The sequence below is a fragment of the Asterias amurensis genome, chromosome 7 (assembly GCF_032118995.1).
Source record: "Asterias amurensis chromosome 7, ASM3211899v1".
Classification (NCBI taxonomy): Eukaryota; Metazoa; Echinodermata; class Asteroidea; order Forcipulatida; family Asteriidae; genus Asterias; species Asterias amurensis.
In genome coordinates this window covers 79,455-95,386 of record NC_092654.1, presented here as the reverse complement: position 1 = coordinate 95,386, position 15,932 = coordinate 79,455, and the positions used below count along the sequence as shown (strand labels likewise).

The 15,932-nt window shown below is 36.2% G+C and overlaps 2 protein-coding genes across 9 annotated transcripts in view; one reads left to right on the top strand and one right to left on the bottom strand.

The window, feature by feature from the left end:
• LOC139940053 (A-type potassium channel modulatory protein DPP6-like) overlaps positions 1 to 15,932 on the top strand; it is a 114,667-nt gene that overhangs the window by 49,391 nt on the left and 49,344 nt on the right. For 2 of the 8 annotated variants that reach the window (XM_071936278.1, XM_071936277.1), the window contains exon 1: positions 15,574 to 15,782. The exons of the other annotated variants lie outside the window; for them this stretch is intronic. In XM_071936278.1, the coding sequence (XP_071792379.1) occupies positions 15,741 to 15,782 (42 nt within the window). In that variant the 5' untranslated portion in view covers positions 15,574 to 15,740. Of the gene's footprint in view, positions 1 to 15,573; positions 15,783 to 15,932 lie in introns of those variants that run through there. 8 annotated transcript variants of the gene reach the window in all.
• The window catches only part of LOC139940055 (1-phosphatidylinositol 4,5-bisphosphate phosphodiesterase delta-4-like), a 194,005-nt gene that overhangs the window by 131,903 nt on the left and 46,170 nt on the right, over positions 1 to 15,932 (bottom strand). The gene's annotated exons all lie outside the window — the stretch shown is intronic.

Genomic DNA, 15,932 nt, shown 5'->3' with positions numbered 1-15,932 from the left:
CTCATTAAAAATGACGCATTCAAGGCGTTTAGCTTGTAAACATTTGTACTTTACATGTATATATATTTATAGATTGTTAATTTGTCATTGAAATAAGGCATAGCAACCACTTGCATGCCCTGTGCGTATATTATATCTCAGTTTTGATGACAAAAACTGACCGTTTTGCAGCGCTTGTATCAGTATAGCAGTCTTCAACTCAGCAATGCTGATAAACAGAGATTCTTACAAATATTCCAGCAGTTTTAGTTTTTCAGTTCTAATATTGAGTTTGTATCACAAACATTCTTCTGGCCTTGAACCTTGCTGGAGTTGTGTATGCTGGATGGTGGTACATGTAGTTGTATTGCTGGATCAAGCGAGCCATTAAAGTTGATCAGTGTGGGCTAGACACCTGTAGATAGATGTGGCAGATTGAGGTGGTGGTCTGTTTGATGTGGTCGGACATTTGTTGCGTCATGCATGGAATGCGAATTCGACACAGCGGAATAAAATCTTCCGATGTTCAGGTTTGTCTATTGTAATTCCCACTTATTGTATTTAACTTCTGAACAATTCATGTATACATGACACCTTGTTCTGAATGGCTACCACAATCTTTGTACAGTTTATTCCTTTTATCTGTAAAATTATTGGGGAGGAGGTCTCACGCCCCTGTACTATATCCACAACATCGCCCTACACCTGCTACACCTCTAATTGATATACCCCTTATTTACTCTACGCTCCCATCTCCATCCTATATCAGTCCCAGAAACCCCATACCCTACTTTCAGTGACTGTTTTAACCCCTCCATTTTCTCTACGCATCTCTCCCTTGAAACACCATCTTCCTGTTATATATCACAACCCCACTGGCTCTCAGATTACCAAGGTTTCTAGACAATGATGAGCTGGGTGTTGTATGGTACCTCCCTCAGAGCATTGGAGAAGATTGGGAACTAAACAGAAACGAACAAACCCTGCAATTATTCAATAAATAGTTACCCTTGTTTTAACATACATTACCCATGGGCAAAGTGAATTGAGGTTTGTAGTCCAAGACATAATTATACATTGAACTTTTTACCTGAATCTCAATGACGTTATGACCTGTGTCTGTGGGGTGAAGGAAAGATTGAGACATAAAACCTGTGCCATTTAAGACATTGCATGCTTGGTGATCAGCATCAATGACGTTATGACCTGTGTCTGTGGGGTGAAGGAAAGATTCAGACATAAAACCTGTGCCATTTAAGACATTGCATGCTTGGTGATCAGCAGGATAATAACTTTACAAACTTGTAACTTTGTTAAGCTTTAGACTGACCGTGTATTGCGCATTTTATGCCCTTTCTCTTTAAAACACATGTTCCATTCGTAACTGTGTCAATTATTCCTAGTCTTATTGATGGGTTCCGGACACCAGATGCTGAAGGTTTACTGGTAAACAAGCAGACACAATGTTTATAACCACCCGTACTGTTGTCAAATGCCTTGATGCAGTTAGCATCAAACCACTACAAATATTTAAAACAATATGTTTCTCTCACATGGAAGATCGGTTTGATTTTAAAGATATGGACCTACAATGCGATATGAATTGCCCACATTTCTCAGATGCTTTCCAGACTTAATGTAGGCCTACCTTATTCTGTTATTTTTTTGTTCAATAACTAGTGGAGTTTGGGGGTGTGTTTGTAATAAACAATATTCACAGAGTTCTGTGAAACCTAAAATTAGCTTGATCAAAAATCCATATTGATAGGACTATTTAATATACATGTGTACTTTATTAAAAAATAACAAGATACTGCAACGTGGCTACAATTTATTGACCCTGTTTTTAGAGGTCTCTACAGACATTAAATTCCAATGTAGTTTTAGAGAACTCGTCTTAACTTAGGATTAATCTTAAGGTCCGCATGCTACAGTGCAGGGTTGGGACTCGTCCTACATGTAAGTCCTAAGATTAGTCTTAAGTTAGGAAGAGTTTTGTGAAAATCGACGGCAGAAGATTTAGTCATGTGATGTTTATAAATCTTGGTTGAAATAAAACCATCTTGAGTTTTTTGGTATCCTCATATCAATGCACCAATTCAAGGCTTGTGGGATTGTATGGTCCCTGTGTCCATCAGAACATTGTTGTGTTTGAGAAATTTACTCATTATCCTTTTAAAGATGCACCCAAACCATAGAAACACCTGGTAAATCAGAAGACTACTGATGTAGAGAGCGCCCTCTGTGGCCGCTGTGAGATGCGGGGTGTTGATAACACATGGCGTATATCGCATGATATACTTATCTGGTTAGTTTGTAATGGTTCTCCACAATGCAGATAGTACGTGTCACATTTTGTCATTTGCCATGCATGCGTAAAAAATGTCCATTAAATGGTCTGAGACCTGGAAACATTGCTCAAGTATGGTGTTTATTGAAAAACCTCAAGTAATATGCTGTATAATGTATTCCTCATACAATTACATCTGTTCAAAATGTGAATTTGCCATCTGAACTTGAGCAAATACCAAAACATGGCCAAAAAAAACAACCTAGAAACCACCTCCACTTTGTATTGCAGTGCGATCATGAGTCAGAGTTAAATTTTATTAGTATTTTAAAAACCACTATTTTTTCCCATAAATTTCAAGGATTTATCTCTCGTTTATTCTGATATCCCGAAGCTCATCATTGATAAATGTTTCCCTTGGGGAAAACTAAGATCCTAAGATTCACTTTGGATGCTTTCCCTTCTTACCCTTCCTCATTGTCAATAATCCTCCTCAACAACCATTATACAGAATTAATGCTCCTTCCTAATCGACCAATTCAGAATCATTGCTTTTAAATTGCTCTTGTGTAGTTCAGAGTTTTTTTTTTTACTCCTTCTGACGTTCCACTGTGCGTTGTAATTACTTGTAAAAAGAGGCAGGTCCATCAATGGCGTGCAATAATGCAATTACAAACAAGACAGTAGAGGTTTTCTATTATCCCACGTTCTATAGGGCTACTGTTGATTATGTTTTTCAAAACTAATCAATATAACAATAGAGTGTGTGCTACTAGCGTGACGTAGACATTAAAACATGATCGATAATGCTGAATCAATACTTATAAGAATACCGAGCATTGTAACTCATTGTTTGTATCCTTTAATAATTAACATTTTCTCTTGGTCTGAGATGAGCTAGACTCCACTCATTCATGGGAATTAACTCAGATGCTTAATTATTATTTTTTTGTAATGTAAAAAAATTCTTGTCCTTTCAATGTAATGCAATTTTTTTTTAAGGGGATGCAGGATGGCTAGACAAGGTCTTTAATTCTATCAAATTTGAGTTTATAGAATTATACCGCCAGCGTACTGATCATATCATGTCTGGACCAAGTGGAAGAAAGTGTTGCAGACGGCACACACTCTGCTAGAAACGCAGTGCCTACCGTTTCCCCCAGTGCTTGGCGTAAACATAAATCTGTGAATATGAACACCATCTGGGTATTTCTCCCGTAGGCGTTAAATGTGCAAAGTGTCGGGCCGTCTATAACAGATGAATAAAGACCGGAAAAATATGTAGGTAGAACGGACAAAACTGGATGAGAGTATTTTTGCAGCATTGAATCTTGTAAACCTGCGATAAAACATCAGGGGGGTCGCTGTTGATGATGGTGGATTAGTAACAGTTTCGACCTGATACGATCTTCATATGACTGGATTCGGATGGAATTGTTTCCAGAAGATGGCAATGTGCCGGTTGCCGATGATCAGGTACCAGTTAAAATAACACATGTTTTTGTTTATATACCAGGCTATTGGGACTCTAGCATACACACGATCAAGTGTGTTGTGATGTCTTTTAAACAAGCGATTCTAAACATTAAACATAACATGATTGTATTTCTTTAATGTTGCATGTGTTTTTCCCCTACTTCTCTTTTGGTCACATTCACCCTTGTTTGATGTATTTTGAATTCAACCAGATTAGTTGCTTACAACTCCAGGGAAAGAAATCCTGAATCCCTAGAAACTTGCCTAAGAAAACTGTGTGACCTAGATTTGTCACAAATGTTTCTTTGACAGTCGAGACCAATCTCCCCCTTGACGAAGGAATCAAAGCTCTGAATTTCTGTTTGGTCAGAAACTCTTCTTTAGTGTTGATTAAGAGGCTGAAAATTCTGAGCTTTGCCAATGCAATTATCTCTACATTTTTTTTTGAAAACTCTTATGTCGTGTGCTTCCCATCTGTTTGTTTACGTGTATGTGTAGTCCATAAATTGTTTTTAACCCCAACCATATGCATAATGTTTTTAACCACTTCTCTGTATTTCATTTTATCTTTGTGTCGGGCACTCTGTAGAAAATTCTCTAATTTGATTTGTGTATTGGACTTAACAGGAAGAATCACACCATAGAAATTCACTTGAACTAAAGAATCCGTCGACATACAAGATGGAAAACAGGAATCGCTATTAATTATGTTAAAAAATCTTATCAGATTGACGATTGTGTTTGCAAGGAGATTTTAAATTTGTCAATGTTTTGATTAAATCCTAGAGAAAGGAATCAATGGTTGTTTTGTGATCGGGGGAAATTCAACATAAAAATTATGCTGTCTGGGAAGATGACATAAAGGTGTCAGGATAATTCAAAGTGCTTGTATCACAAAATTTGTTCCATGAATGAACCTGCCAATTAAAACACATGTAGTGGATATTTCCATGAATGAACCTGCCAATTAAAACACATGTAGTGGATATTTCCATGAATGAACCTGCCAATTAAAACACATGTAGTGGATATTTCATCTTGTAGTTAGAATCTTCATTGCAAAGAGTTAAACTGAAACAATAGGTGAAAGTCATAATCAAAATTGGAAGGCTCAATTAAGTTTTGTCACCAAATAAACAGAGAAAAAAAGTACAAGATGGCCTCACTCTAAATTCCAATGAAACTGTTTATAATATTGACGGTGGTTACTGAATGAATTTTTCTTACCTGTAGCACAGGTCTGTGTTTAAAGATTCTTTGTATCTTTGATCCCCGTGGATTACAGCCCTGGGGAGGCCCTAGGAGGTTTTTTCTACCCCCAAGTTACCCTGGTGCACTTTCACACTGTCCCCCCTAGGTTCCTATTCTACAGGGTTCCATCGTTGCATGTTTCAAGAATACCCCAGGGTTTTACCTCTCACCCTTACTCCAAAGCAGAGGTGGCTTTTCCCTGTGGTATGCCCATTTGTTGTGGTAGATCAGGGGTAGGTCGATCCAAGTGTGAAAAGGGCCAGACGACAGAGTAGTGTAGAAAGGACTTAAGGCAAAGTAGTAACATTAACAGTCCAACCTTTCACCGTCAGGTTACCGTACCAGTGCTCTACCAACTTATTGCTTTGGTTATTAAATTCTGTCTCTGATATTTACATTTTTGGGGGGAGATGAAATGAAGAGTGGCAAGCTTCTCTCATAAGGGAGGAGCATCAAATCAAAAATGGTGGTATAGACGTGAACCTGGGACCACTAGTGTGTGTCCTGGTGGTCAACACATCAGGTTATCTTGAGGTGGCTCTCAGGTACCATACATTGTTATTTCTTTTACCTATTATTCTGTCAGAAATGGTGAATGAAAATTATAAACTTGATTGCCAAAGTTTGAGAAGAGTAAAGCTCTTTTTAGTTTGATAAAGAGGATCTTGGTCATCAAGGCCTTTGGGACCTTTAGATCCATTTAATAACGCCATGATCAATCGTCCAATCAGAACATTGCATACCGCAGCTCTACATGAACGCAGGTGGCTTCAGGGCATATTATACAGTCTGATTTGATTTGGTTTATACTTTAAGAAAGGTTTTTAAAGAGCAGCATTGTTTTCTTGCCTTTAATCATCTTGTCCATTACCCGATGCCTTTTATTTTCAAGGGCAGGCTGGCTCATCAGTATTTTTGTTTTGATGTCTGAAAGGTTTTTCAAGTCTCAAGAGAAAAAAAACTGTATTCCATTTTGGATTGTCCATAGGCTATCTTTGAACATGATATTATGTATGTACCTACATGTTGATCATTGCATTTTTGCTTAGTGCAGCGATATGATTGACATAGTTAATAAAGATATTGTCAACTTATATATTTTTATCTGTGAAAATGTTTTCGGCAGTGCTTGTGTCTGTGCTTGTTTTGTGAAACAGAAACACTTGTGTGGACAATGATCATTTCAAAATAATATTAAATAAGCTTTTTAAAACTGAAATATAAGTATTGTACTTACCTGTAAAAGGAGTTTAACAAAAAATTACTTTTGGTGTATGGTGTCTAGATTATCTAACATAATGCATTTGCCGTATGCAAGGGTGGGATTCGAACCCACTTCTAAACAATGCAACCCTGAAACCAGACCGCTCTGCCACAAGAAAAAAGTGCAATCCAAACACAAAATGTGAACCCCCTGACTGCAGTGATCTTAGGCCAGCTTTGGGTTCGAATCCACATTCTGATTAACTATGCTAAGCAGTAATTGGGATCCTCTTTTTGCTTACTGAGTTGTATTCAGGCTAGGAATTTGACTGATTGAGTCTTAGCATACTTATGGCGTCGTTTAAATTCATTGAAAATACCAAGGACGTGTAATGTGGTTTTATAATAGCTTTAACATGTATGTTTTATGAACACATCTGTTGAACATTCCTGTACACTGAACACAAAGTAACCATGCAATACAAGCAACACATGTTATTTAATTTAAAGCCAGTTGCCATGTAAATGACTTTTATTGAATCATAAGAGAATTTATAAAATATTTACATTGAAATTATATTTTAAAATGTGAATAAAACAGTGCAATCATTTTTATGAGGGAACTAAGCATTGAATTATATTACATTTATACTTCAATGCAGAAGTGCAAAGGTAGATCAAGTGCTAATAAAAAAAATTGCTGAAATCGCTGTTAAAACTTAACTCAACAAAATTCCTTAAATAGAAGTCCATTTTGCAAAAGCTGTGTAAAGAAATCCTAGAGTTGAAAAAGTTCCCTAGAACATGTTACGTTGACATATGGACAATAGATAAACACTCTCTTGGTTATTTAATCGGTGTGATAAAGTTTGATTGGTATTTGAATGGTTAGAGGGGCTAAATATTCTGTGGCAGGCCCTGCAAATAAAGGAGCACATTGTTTCATTAGCTTCCATAAACCACACCACATGAACATAAGCTCACAATTTATTGTAAATAAAAAACAGTTTGTCTTTTCCAGATAAATAATGCATATTTATGTACCAGGCTTTGAAGGAACAGTGATTTATGTCAATTTGAACTACTATTTCAGAAGATGATTTAAGAACTTTCAAAATGAAGCTCATTTTATTTTGACATGATAAGAGATCCCTGTACTTTGTCTTTAAACTACACATTTTCTTCTGACTCTCTTGTCTATCGTCTCTGATGAGAGACATATCTCCCAGCTGGTTCTTCATCACCCAACCTCTGGTCTGTAACATCTCTCTCATCTCTACATTACTTTCTTAATATTAGATTGATTACTTCAACATGTGAGTGGCCTTGCAGTTTGTTATGAATAACATGTCCTCTATATCATAAGGGAGCCTTTCATTGTTTGAATGGCGGGTTATAGTAGAGGATACAGGCATTTCATCTGGGACATCATGGTAGATTATTATAATTAAAAGGCAGTCTTGGAGGTATTCATGTTCTACAATTGGAGGTTAAGCCATGTAGATTCTTTGATCACAGTATGCTTACTGAAACTATAGTTTTTCGCTTGTCTTGCCCTTTTTTTCTCCAATATAAATCCCTATTTCCCAACTTGAGTGGCCATTTTAGATCCTTGCGATAGGTGACCTTAAAATTTTGTTTTTAAAGTCCATAGAAAACAATGTTTTGAAGGTGTTGATGAAACAAGTTGGCAAGGAGAGTTAGATATAATGAGATTTAAGAAGACATCACAGTGTTTCAATCAGCAGATATTTAATTGGAGTAGGCATTTGATATTGCCTGTAAATGTCATAATGGTTTAGAGATAAATACCCATTTGATTGTAGTTGCAATGCATACCCATTTGATTGTAGTGTCAATGCTAAAGATTAACTTTACAGATGCTCATAAAATTGTTGCTTGAATGTCTCTGCTAGTTGCTGAATCGTTGAGTACTGGTCATGGGTATTAATTAGGACTGTTGTAAGCTTGGAAGGAACGAGAAGGGGAGAAAAAACGCCTCATTTTGGCAAAAGGATCATGAACGATTTGTATAAAAAGTCCTGTTTTGCACAGTGTTCATTGACATATTTACCTGTTGTGGGTGTTTAAACATTTATAGATATGTGTTCTTCAGGCCTTAACAGTATTAGACACCCAGTGAAATATTTTTTGTGATTCTGTAAAGTGGAAGTAAAGTTCTGGTAGAATATTTATTTAGATAACATCAATGCTGTCCCTTGCTAATCTTCTGTGGTACAAAAGTCCTCTCAAGCACCCTCTCAAGCACCTTCTTCATAAGCCCATCTGCCTCACTGCCTTTCCATGTCCCAGCTAAGTTTGCAAAAGTCAGATGTTTATTTTCTATAAAATCTATCTAAAGTGCAACACTCCGCATCATTAGATGACCAGTATCGATGTCACGTTGTTGTAAAGTAATCCCAACTGCTGCATTTCTAATGGAGGGATGTTCCCCTCAGCTCATTATTCACCAGATAAAAAACCTCCTCACCAAGGCCAAACTCTTGTGATAGCGCAGGCCACAAATTAAACAAGCTCTTTCAGAAGTGCGTAAACCATCAAACAAAATGAACCTCTGTGTTGAAGACTTTTTCTTTCAATCGTGTTTTCGCTGACGTTGTCTTAGAAGTGAAATTTAAGACGGGTCATATTCTCTGGTTGGTTAAGATAGCCGTATCTATGATACAATAACTGGACATTGTCAAGCGTTAGTATGGACTAAAAATATCAGTTAAGCTACGGCTCAAGTTGCAGAGTCTGCTTATGGTCAAGATACTAATTGTGACGTGTTGTTTTTGTGTGTCAGTCGTAAAACTGATCTTAAGTTAATGGCACGCTTTGCTTTTTTTTCTTCAAAAGACACATTTTGTGTGGACTGCTTGGAGTGTTGATGAAGTTAGACAAGAAAATAATTGCATGAATTTCAAAGAGGAATTTTTTTTAATAAGCAGGCAGAATGTGTTGTTAGTAAGTGACACTTCTATGTTAAAAGGAAGGTGCAGTATTTTGGTGCATAATATATTTTTATGGTTATAAACTTTAGAGAAGCATGGTCAGTTCCCTTTTTTAAAGGAGGATTTTTACTTGAAATTGTCAGTAGGTATACAGGATACCTGACAAAGATGGCCAAGGGCTGATAAAGGAAGGGAGATTGTTTCACTTGGAGCCTTTAATCATTCTGCCATCCGACCTTACCCACCAAATTCATCTCTATCTATAATCACAAACAGCAAGCATATGTTTGATATCAGTCAGTATACATGTGTAGGAGTATTTGGGGAATTTACATCTTGATGAAGATTAATGGAGGAATTGGGATCAAGGTTTCTTCTTATCCAATGATGGGTCACTCTTGCTGCATCTCCTGGGGTCACCTCACTTTTTAGCAATGGGGATCACTCAACCTTACAGCAAGGTCACAAGGAAAATACTGTCTGGCAGGATCAAGGCTAACAGAAATGCTTATAAAGCTTTAAATTTCTACTGTTAAATGTCTTTGCTAAAAATATGCATTTGAGTTTTAATTATTTGTAACAATCATTTTAATGGAATTTTTGTGTTTGAATTAGTAATTAATTTAACAATTGAAATTTTTTGTTTCATTCATGCAAGATTTTAAAAAGGTAATTCTTAAAAGGCGATTCTCATTTGCAACACTGGAAAGTGTGCGACGTGTTTTCCTAAAGAATGAAGACGTCAGTACCTCAGCCATAAGAAGATTATCTTGATTTCATATCTGCACCCTGAAGCGAGAATAAGTTAAGAAATATAAAAGTCATAATATGTTCATCTCATTTATCAATGACAACCTAAGCATGAAGCTTATAATTGTCGTCTTGATTCCCTTTAACCATATATACATGCTAGCCTAACGAGCTGGATAGTCCCTCAGACTCCGTGGTGTTTTGGTCCTCCATGATTATGAAATGTTAATCAGTGTGAAGAGCAGACATAAGGTGGCAGCTTAGATTAAACAAAAAAATATTTTAATCGCTTAATAGAAGGTAATGAAGATGATGGTACCATTCAAATACCTGCCCCACAACATGGCATCTCTTGTGACTTGCCCCCACCCCTCTCAGGTGTACAGGGATAATTATTTGGAAAGACTTTCAAAAGTGTTTAAACAAAAATTAATTTAATCAAAAGCAATTTTACATCAATTACATTTATTATCAATTTTGCAACAAGTGCAGATGCGCCCATAAAAACAAAAACAACATCCCAAACCAAGGTAAAAAGGTAGCCAACACTAGTGACTTTGAGCATAGATGTGTAATGTATTAAAACTCAAACTAGTAGGGGGCCTAGTAAGTATTGTTTGAAGCTATTTCTCTTAAAGATGAGCAGAGTATTCTGTTCCAAACGACCAGACCACACCGGCTCTTTTCAGAGCCACCACTCTCACAAAAGAGATTCACTCATGGTTGTACCAGCAAGTTTACTATTTGTAAAATTAGTAGTGTCAAGGTTTGCCAAAAGACTCATCAAGGCATCCCTTAAATGAGAAGCAGATTAACCAAGCAAGCAAGCAAGCAACCAGTCAATAAGGAACTAAGAGATACCCTGTAGCCATAAGAGATACCGACTGTGTTGTTTAATATGACAGATCAAAGACATTTCTGGAAACCTGGGATGTGTTTTCCGCATCGGTAACCAATCGCTCTGTATAGGATGTGGCTTCACAGTTTGTGTTAGGAACCAACCGCCAAGACAACCCGTTTATATTGTGGGTAACATTGCGGTATACCAACCATCACTGGTGCATAACCAAATGGTGCATATTGGCCGTGCTTACTGAGCCCCTTCAGTACATCATGTATGACAACATTGAAATTTAAAAATGGGGTGGGGGCAGGATAGGGGGGGGGGTCTGTGTAAGTCTATGAGTTAAAGGGAAGCTCCACCCTTCCTGAGGTTATTATTGATGAATAATGCTAGCATTGTCATTCCTTTGAGTAAAAGTTACAAAGTTTTGTTTGGTGTCGGTTAAACTATTGTTTTAGATATGGCTCTAAATGATTCCTAAGCCAAATGAAATAATGACATTGTTTTGCAAACAAGAATCTGCTCTCTTTATTTTAATACTAGATTTCATTCGATTTTCCATCCATGGCAAAATTTGCTCCATAGAAATTCAGCTGTGATGGTCTTGATTTTGTGAATAGCTCCCTCTATAGTCAATCTTGAGACTGTCATATTATTTCACCTGACTAGCTGAATGGAAAATAATTGTCCTCTTGGCTAGATATCAGAAAACGTCATGCTGCCCTCTGTTGGTCAAGCATTGACAGCCCAAAGTTTGGGAAAATGTTTATGCATCACGTGCCATGCAGTCAATGTATGATTCTGAGTAATTTTCCGGTAATTTCCCTGAGTCTCATAAAATTTATCGATACTGGGGGAATAATTTGTGGCCATTTGTAAAAAAAAAACTCCATTGCATGTTTTACACTAGAACACTAGAATAGACAAACCTTTCTTTTGAGAATCAAAAGGAGCCATCCACAATACTAACTCCACCAGATAAATGTATATTATGAACGATATTATCATTTTTAGATTGCCACATCTGGCATACTTGTGATTTTCCTGGGAAATCATTTGTGTTAATAGTTTTGCTATTTAAATTAATTTACATCTGGTTGATACAAATCTTTCATCAGTTTTAAGTAGTACTCCTTTTGGTTTTCTGATAATAATGTAATATTCTACCATGTTCATATTTATGATGATATCCCTATTTATTTTATATATTTTTTTAATTTTATGTGCTGACCCCCTTTCAAAATGGAAATTCTTTATCCAACATCTATAGACCCCTTTCTTTTTCCATTTTGTTGTTTTGTTGTAATGTGTTTTGCTTGCTTTGCTTTATTTAAAAACATGTCATGTTGCCTAATTGCATTCAGTACTTTTTTCTTGAGTTCACTGTTCGACGTATTGTGTTATTTTTGTTGAATAATGAACCATGACTAATGATCCCATGAGATACACTTTAGAAGATGATTGTTGATTGCCTGACTCTAGGTTCACTGTTTGTTGATAATGATACAGAACAAAAGTGACTGTCCGTGAGTAATTTCTTGATCAGGATCTTTCCTGAATTCAGGATATTTTCTCCCATGGCCTTTAAGTTTTGTTTTGTTGATGAGATGAAATGACTGTATCAGAGTTGCAAGACTTGTCTCTTGTTATCAAACAACCTGTAGAATAATAAATGTTAAAATGTTGTCAGACTTTTTACTTGTATAGAGTCTCATCAATCCAGAACAGACTGAATACAAACATCCTTATCATTGTATTTCTTTTTCTTTGCCTTTCCAATAATCCTTATGATTTGAGGTTGTTTTATTTGTATGTGTTTGGGACCTGAACAATTGCCACGAGTCATTTTGGTACCTAGTCTGATGTTTATACTCACTGAGTCCAGGGACTTACATGTACGTCATTTCTCAAATGTCTTTTTAAGTGTCCCAGAGATTATAATATCCAATATTCATTTGGTCGTATTGCATCTTGAAATGAGCCTGATGTGTTTTGTGGAATATTTTACATTAAAAAAAGTTTTGTTGAAGATCAGGATGAAGTTTCATAGTGCTGATAACAATTGTGCATAGCCATATTGTGCTTGGCAAAGTCAAGCTGGAAACCAGTTGAAGTTACTACAGATTTTTTAAATTTTAAGTTTGGTATAATACAGTAGCTGTTTCGATTACCACCAACGTCATAGATATTCCTGACTTGGATTTAGAAGAATTTAGGGGGTCAGGGTTTTTAAAAGATGCTTTGCAAGATGTTGGCTAGAATCTCATAGAAAGGGTTATTATTGCTAATTGTAAATGATAGATTGTTTTCAGAATTGGATATTGGTTGTCTCGTAAGGCACCCCTCTGACTGTCATGGTAATGCTGTGTATCAAATGATGTTGCTCGTGTTTGTATAAACATTTTACTGACAAAAAGCTGTGTTTAATAGTTTAGTACCAGAATGCTGGGAGAAGCCATAAAGCTAGGAATGGGAATTTTGTTTGTTGTTTTTTATGCAAGTTCACCCTAAACAAAGATAAAAGCCACCCTACATGTAGATATGGGGCCACAAAAAGAAAAATTATTTAAAGTCGACAGAACTTGATATTTAAACATGCACTAGACTATTCTAGACTAATAAGGAAGGATTAACTGTCTGGAAGATAATTTTATCTTGGTTGCTAGGCAACATATTGATGCTGTGAGGCTTGAGTTGTGAAGTAATTTTAGAGAGCCTTCGTCTTTTCAACATTGTCAGCATTCTAAGCTGATAATCCGGATGGTAGGTTTAAACTAGTTCTCTTTCACTCAAGTGGTGAAAGCAGAAGGGAAAAACCTAAACAAACAAAAAGCTATCCATACTGCAGAATGTGTTTTTTTTTATTATGACAATTCCTTCATTTTTGTAAGAACTTTTACAAACATTTTTTTTATATAATTGTTTAAAAGTCTGTTATTTAATTCCTTCCTTTTTTTAACAACTTTAAAAGCATTTTCTGTATAACTAATCAAAAGTAAGTTGTTAAATTCCAAGTGTGTTCATTTTTTTTAAACAACTTTAAAAAACATGTTTTTTGTCTGCATAACTGATCAAAAGTTTGTTGTTTTATCAATGATTATGAAGGAGCTTGAGGGTAAGATAATGAACAATCTTCAGCATGCATGAAATCAACTTGAGCAAGTGTGAAATTGTCATCATAGAATTGTTGTTTGAAAGGCAGTTCCTGTAGCGCTGTGACATTGGCCTCTGTAAACCCGTAGGTTCTACAGTCATCCGTAGGTTCTACAGTCATAATAATGTTCAATCAGTCTTCAGGGTGTGTATTTGTTTGTGTATAACCAATGAAGCATTGGTCTTCAGGGTGTGTATTGTTTGTGTATAACATATGAAGCGTACATAGAGACAGTGTTCTGTTGACAGTGTTCCGCATTCCTGCTTGAAATGCATTGATGTGACAAGTGCTGGAGACAACATGCCGCAGTTAATTGATGACTCGATGAACAACATTCTATTTTTTGTATGATGTATAGTATCTAAAAGTTTGATGAGTTTTGGTTTTTGAGGGTTTTTTATTTTATTTTAATTTTATTATTATTATTATTATTATTATTATTATTATTTTTTTTTTTTTGGGTGGGGGGGGGGGATGATGCGTTGAGTTACCAGTTCCCAATTCGATTTAGTAAAACAATTCTTGTAAATGAAAACATTCTGCCTGCTGAGTTACTAGACAAAAAGGAGGTGCTGTTAGGGCCATAAGAATAATTCATAAATTCTTCTCAATAATACTTTTATTCCTTAAATTTACCACTTAAACATTTGCATAAATTCCCAAAGAACTATTTCAAAACAGTTGTTTGCAAATTTAAAAGGCTTCTCAGCTAGCTGGTTTTTATAATTTGTTTCAGTTCTTTTTAAAAGAGAAAGTTTGATGCAAAAGCTTGACTGTCACCCTTGAAATTTCTCTAAATAAGATTTAAGAAAGCTTGGAATTTGACCAGTTAGATTTTGTTTGAGTAATTGGTGTCGACTCCAGCAGAAAGTCTAGCATTTCCAACTCACTGACCCCTCAGATATTTTGATTTCATTAAAGTAGCAAATGTAATAAAAGTTGATTAAAATCTAACGCCTTAGTGACCTTCAACGCAAGGCTCATTTACACACCTCAAACTGAATTTCCCTCCATCCGACAAAAAATGCAAAGCAAGGATTTGTCACAAATTCAATTTTGACAATTTTACTTTCCAAGTTAATCCAGAGTGGCAGTAAAGCCCCTTATCTGATTTGATTTGTACCCCGTGGAAGGAACATGTCATTGGATGTCCGCAGTTGTTAACTGGGGCTGAGTCGTGTTCAGCAGAATGACTTCAGCTCTGAGACTCAGAGAGAGCGAGAGTGAGAGTAAAGCTGATTACTGTAGTGTTGTAGTTGTATGAGATGCGACTGCTCTATGTGTGCATACAGCAATATCACCACGTGTCTCTACACTTGTCATCACTAACCACGACTGGACTAGACACTCTTTCACTTTCTGCAAACATGGCAAATGACATTAATCACTAGTATAGTATATGTAAATGCAGCCTTGTGATTACACTACAATAGAAGAGAAGAAAAAAACCTATCAATTCCTATGTCATTAAACTGAATAATATATGCATTAATAGTGTTGAGAGTCACCTGCGCATGTTTAGATGCAACAAGCTGTGCTAGACTGTCGAGGGTTGGACTTTACTACTCTGTGTATTGTCGACGGCTGACTGTCAAACCAATCCACTGAAGTACTAAACACTGCAATCAAGTCGAGAGGATTCTTGTTTATCTGAGCCAGTGAGCCTAGTCTACGAGGAGGAGCAGACCATTTCAACCCTCGCTCAATTACCATCTTAAGATGTCACTTATGTAAAGTAACGTTCGGAGATCGTCTTGTCATCAAAACGGAATAAAATCACTGAGAGACTCTTCTCTGAAAAAGCTGTTATATGGTGAGATTAGAGCTTTTTGTGTTAGGATGCACTCTGGACATATCAAAGCAGCGACTCATGTCACAGTGGTAAGATAAAGAATTTCTTCTTCTTTCCTCTCAATTGACTCATTATTTGTTAATGAAGATCATCATGATGTTATGAGGAATGGATTTTGTGATGTTGCAATGATCCCTTGTTAATTGATTTTCCAAGAGATCATGACTGTCACTAAAAGT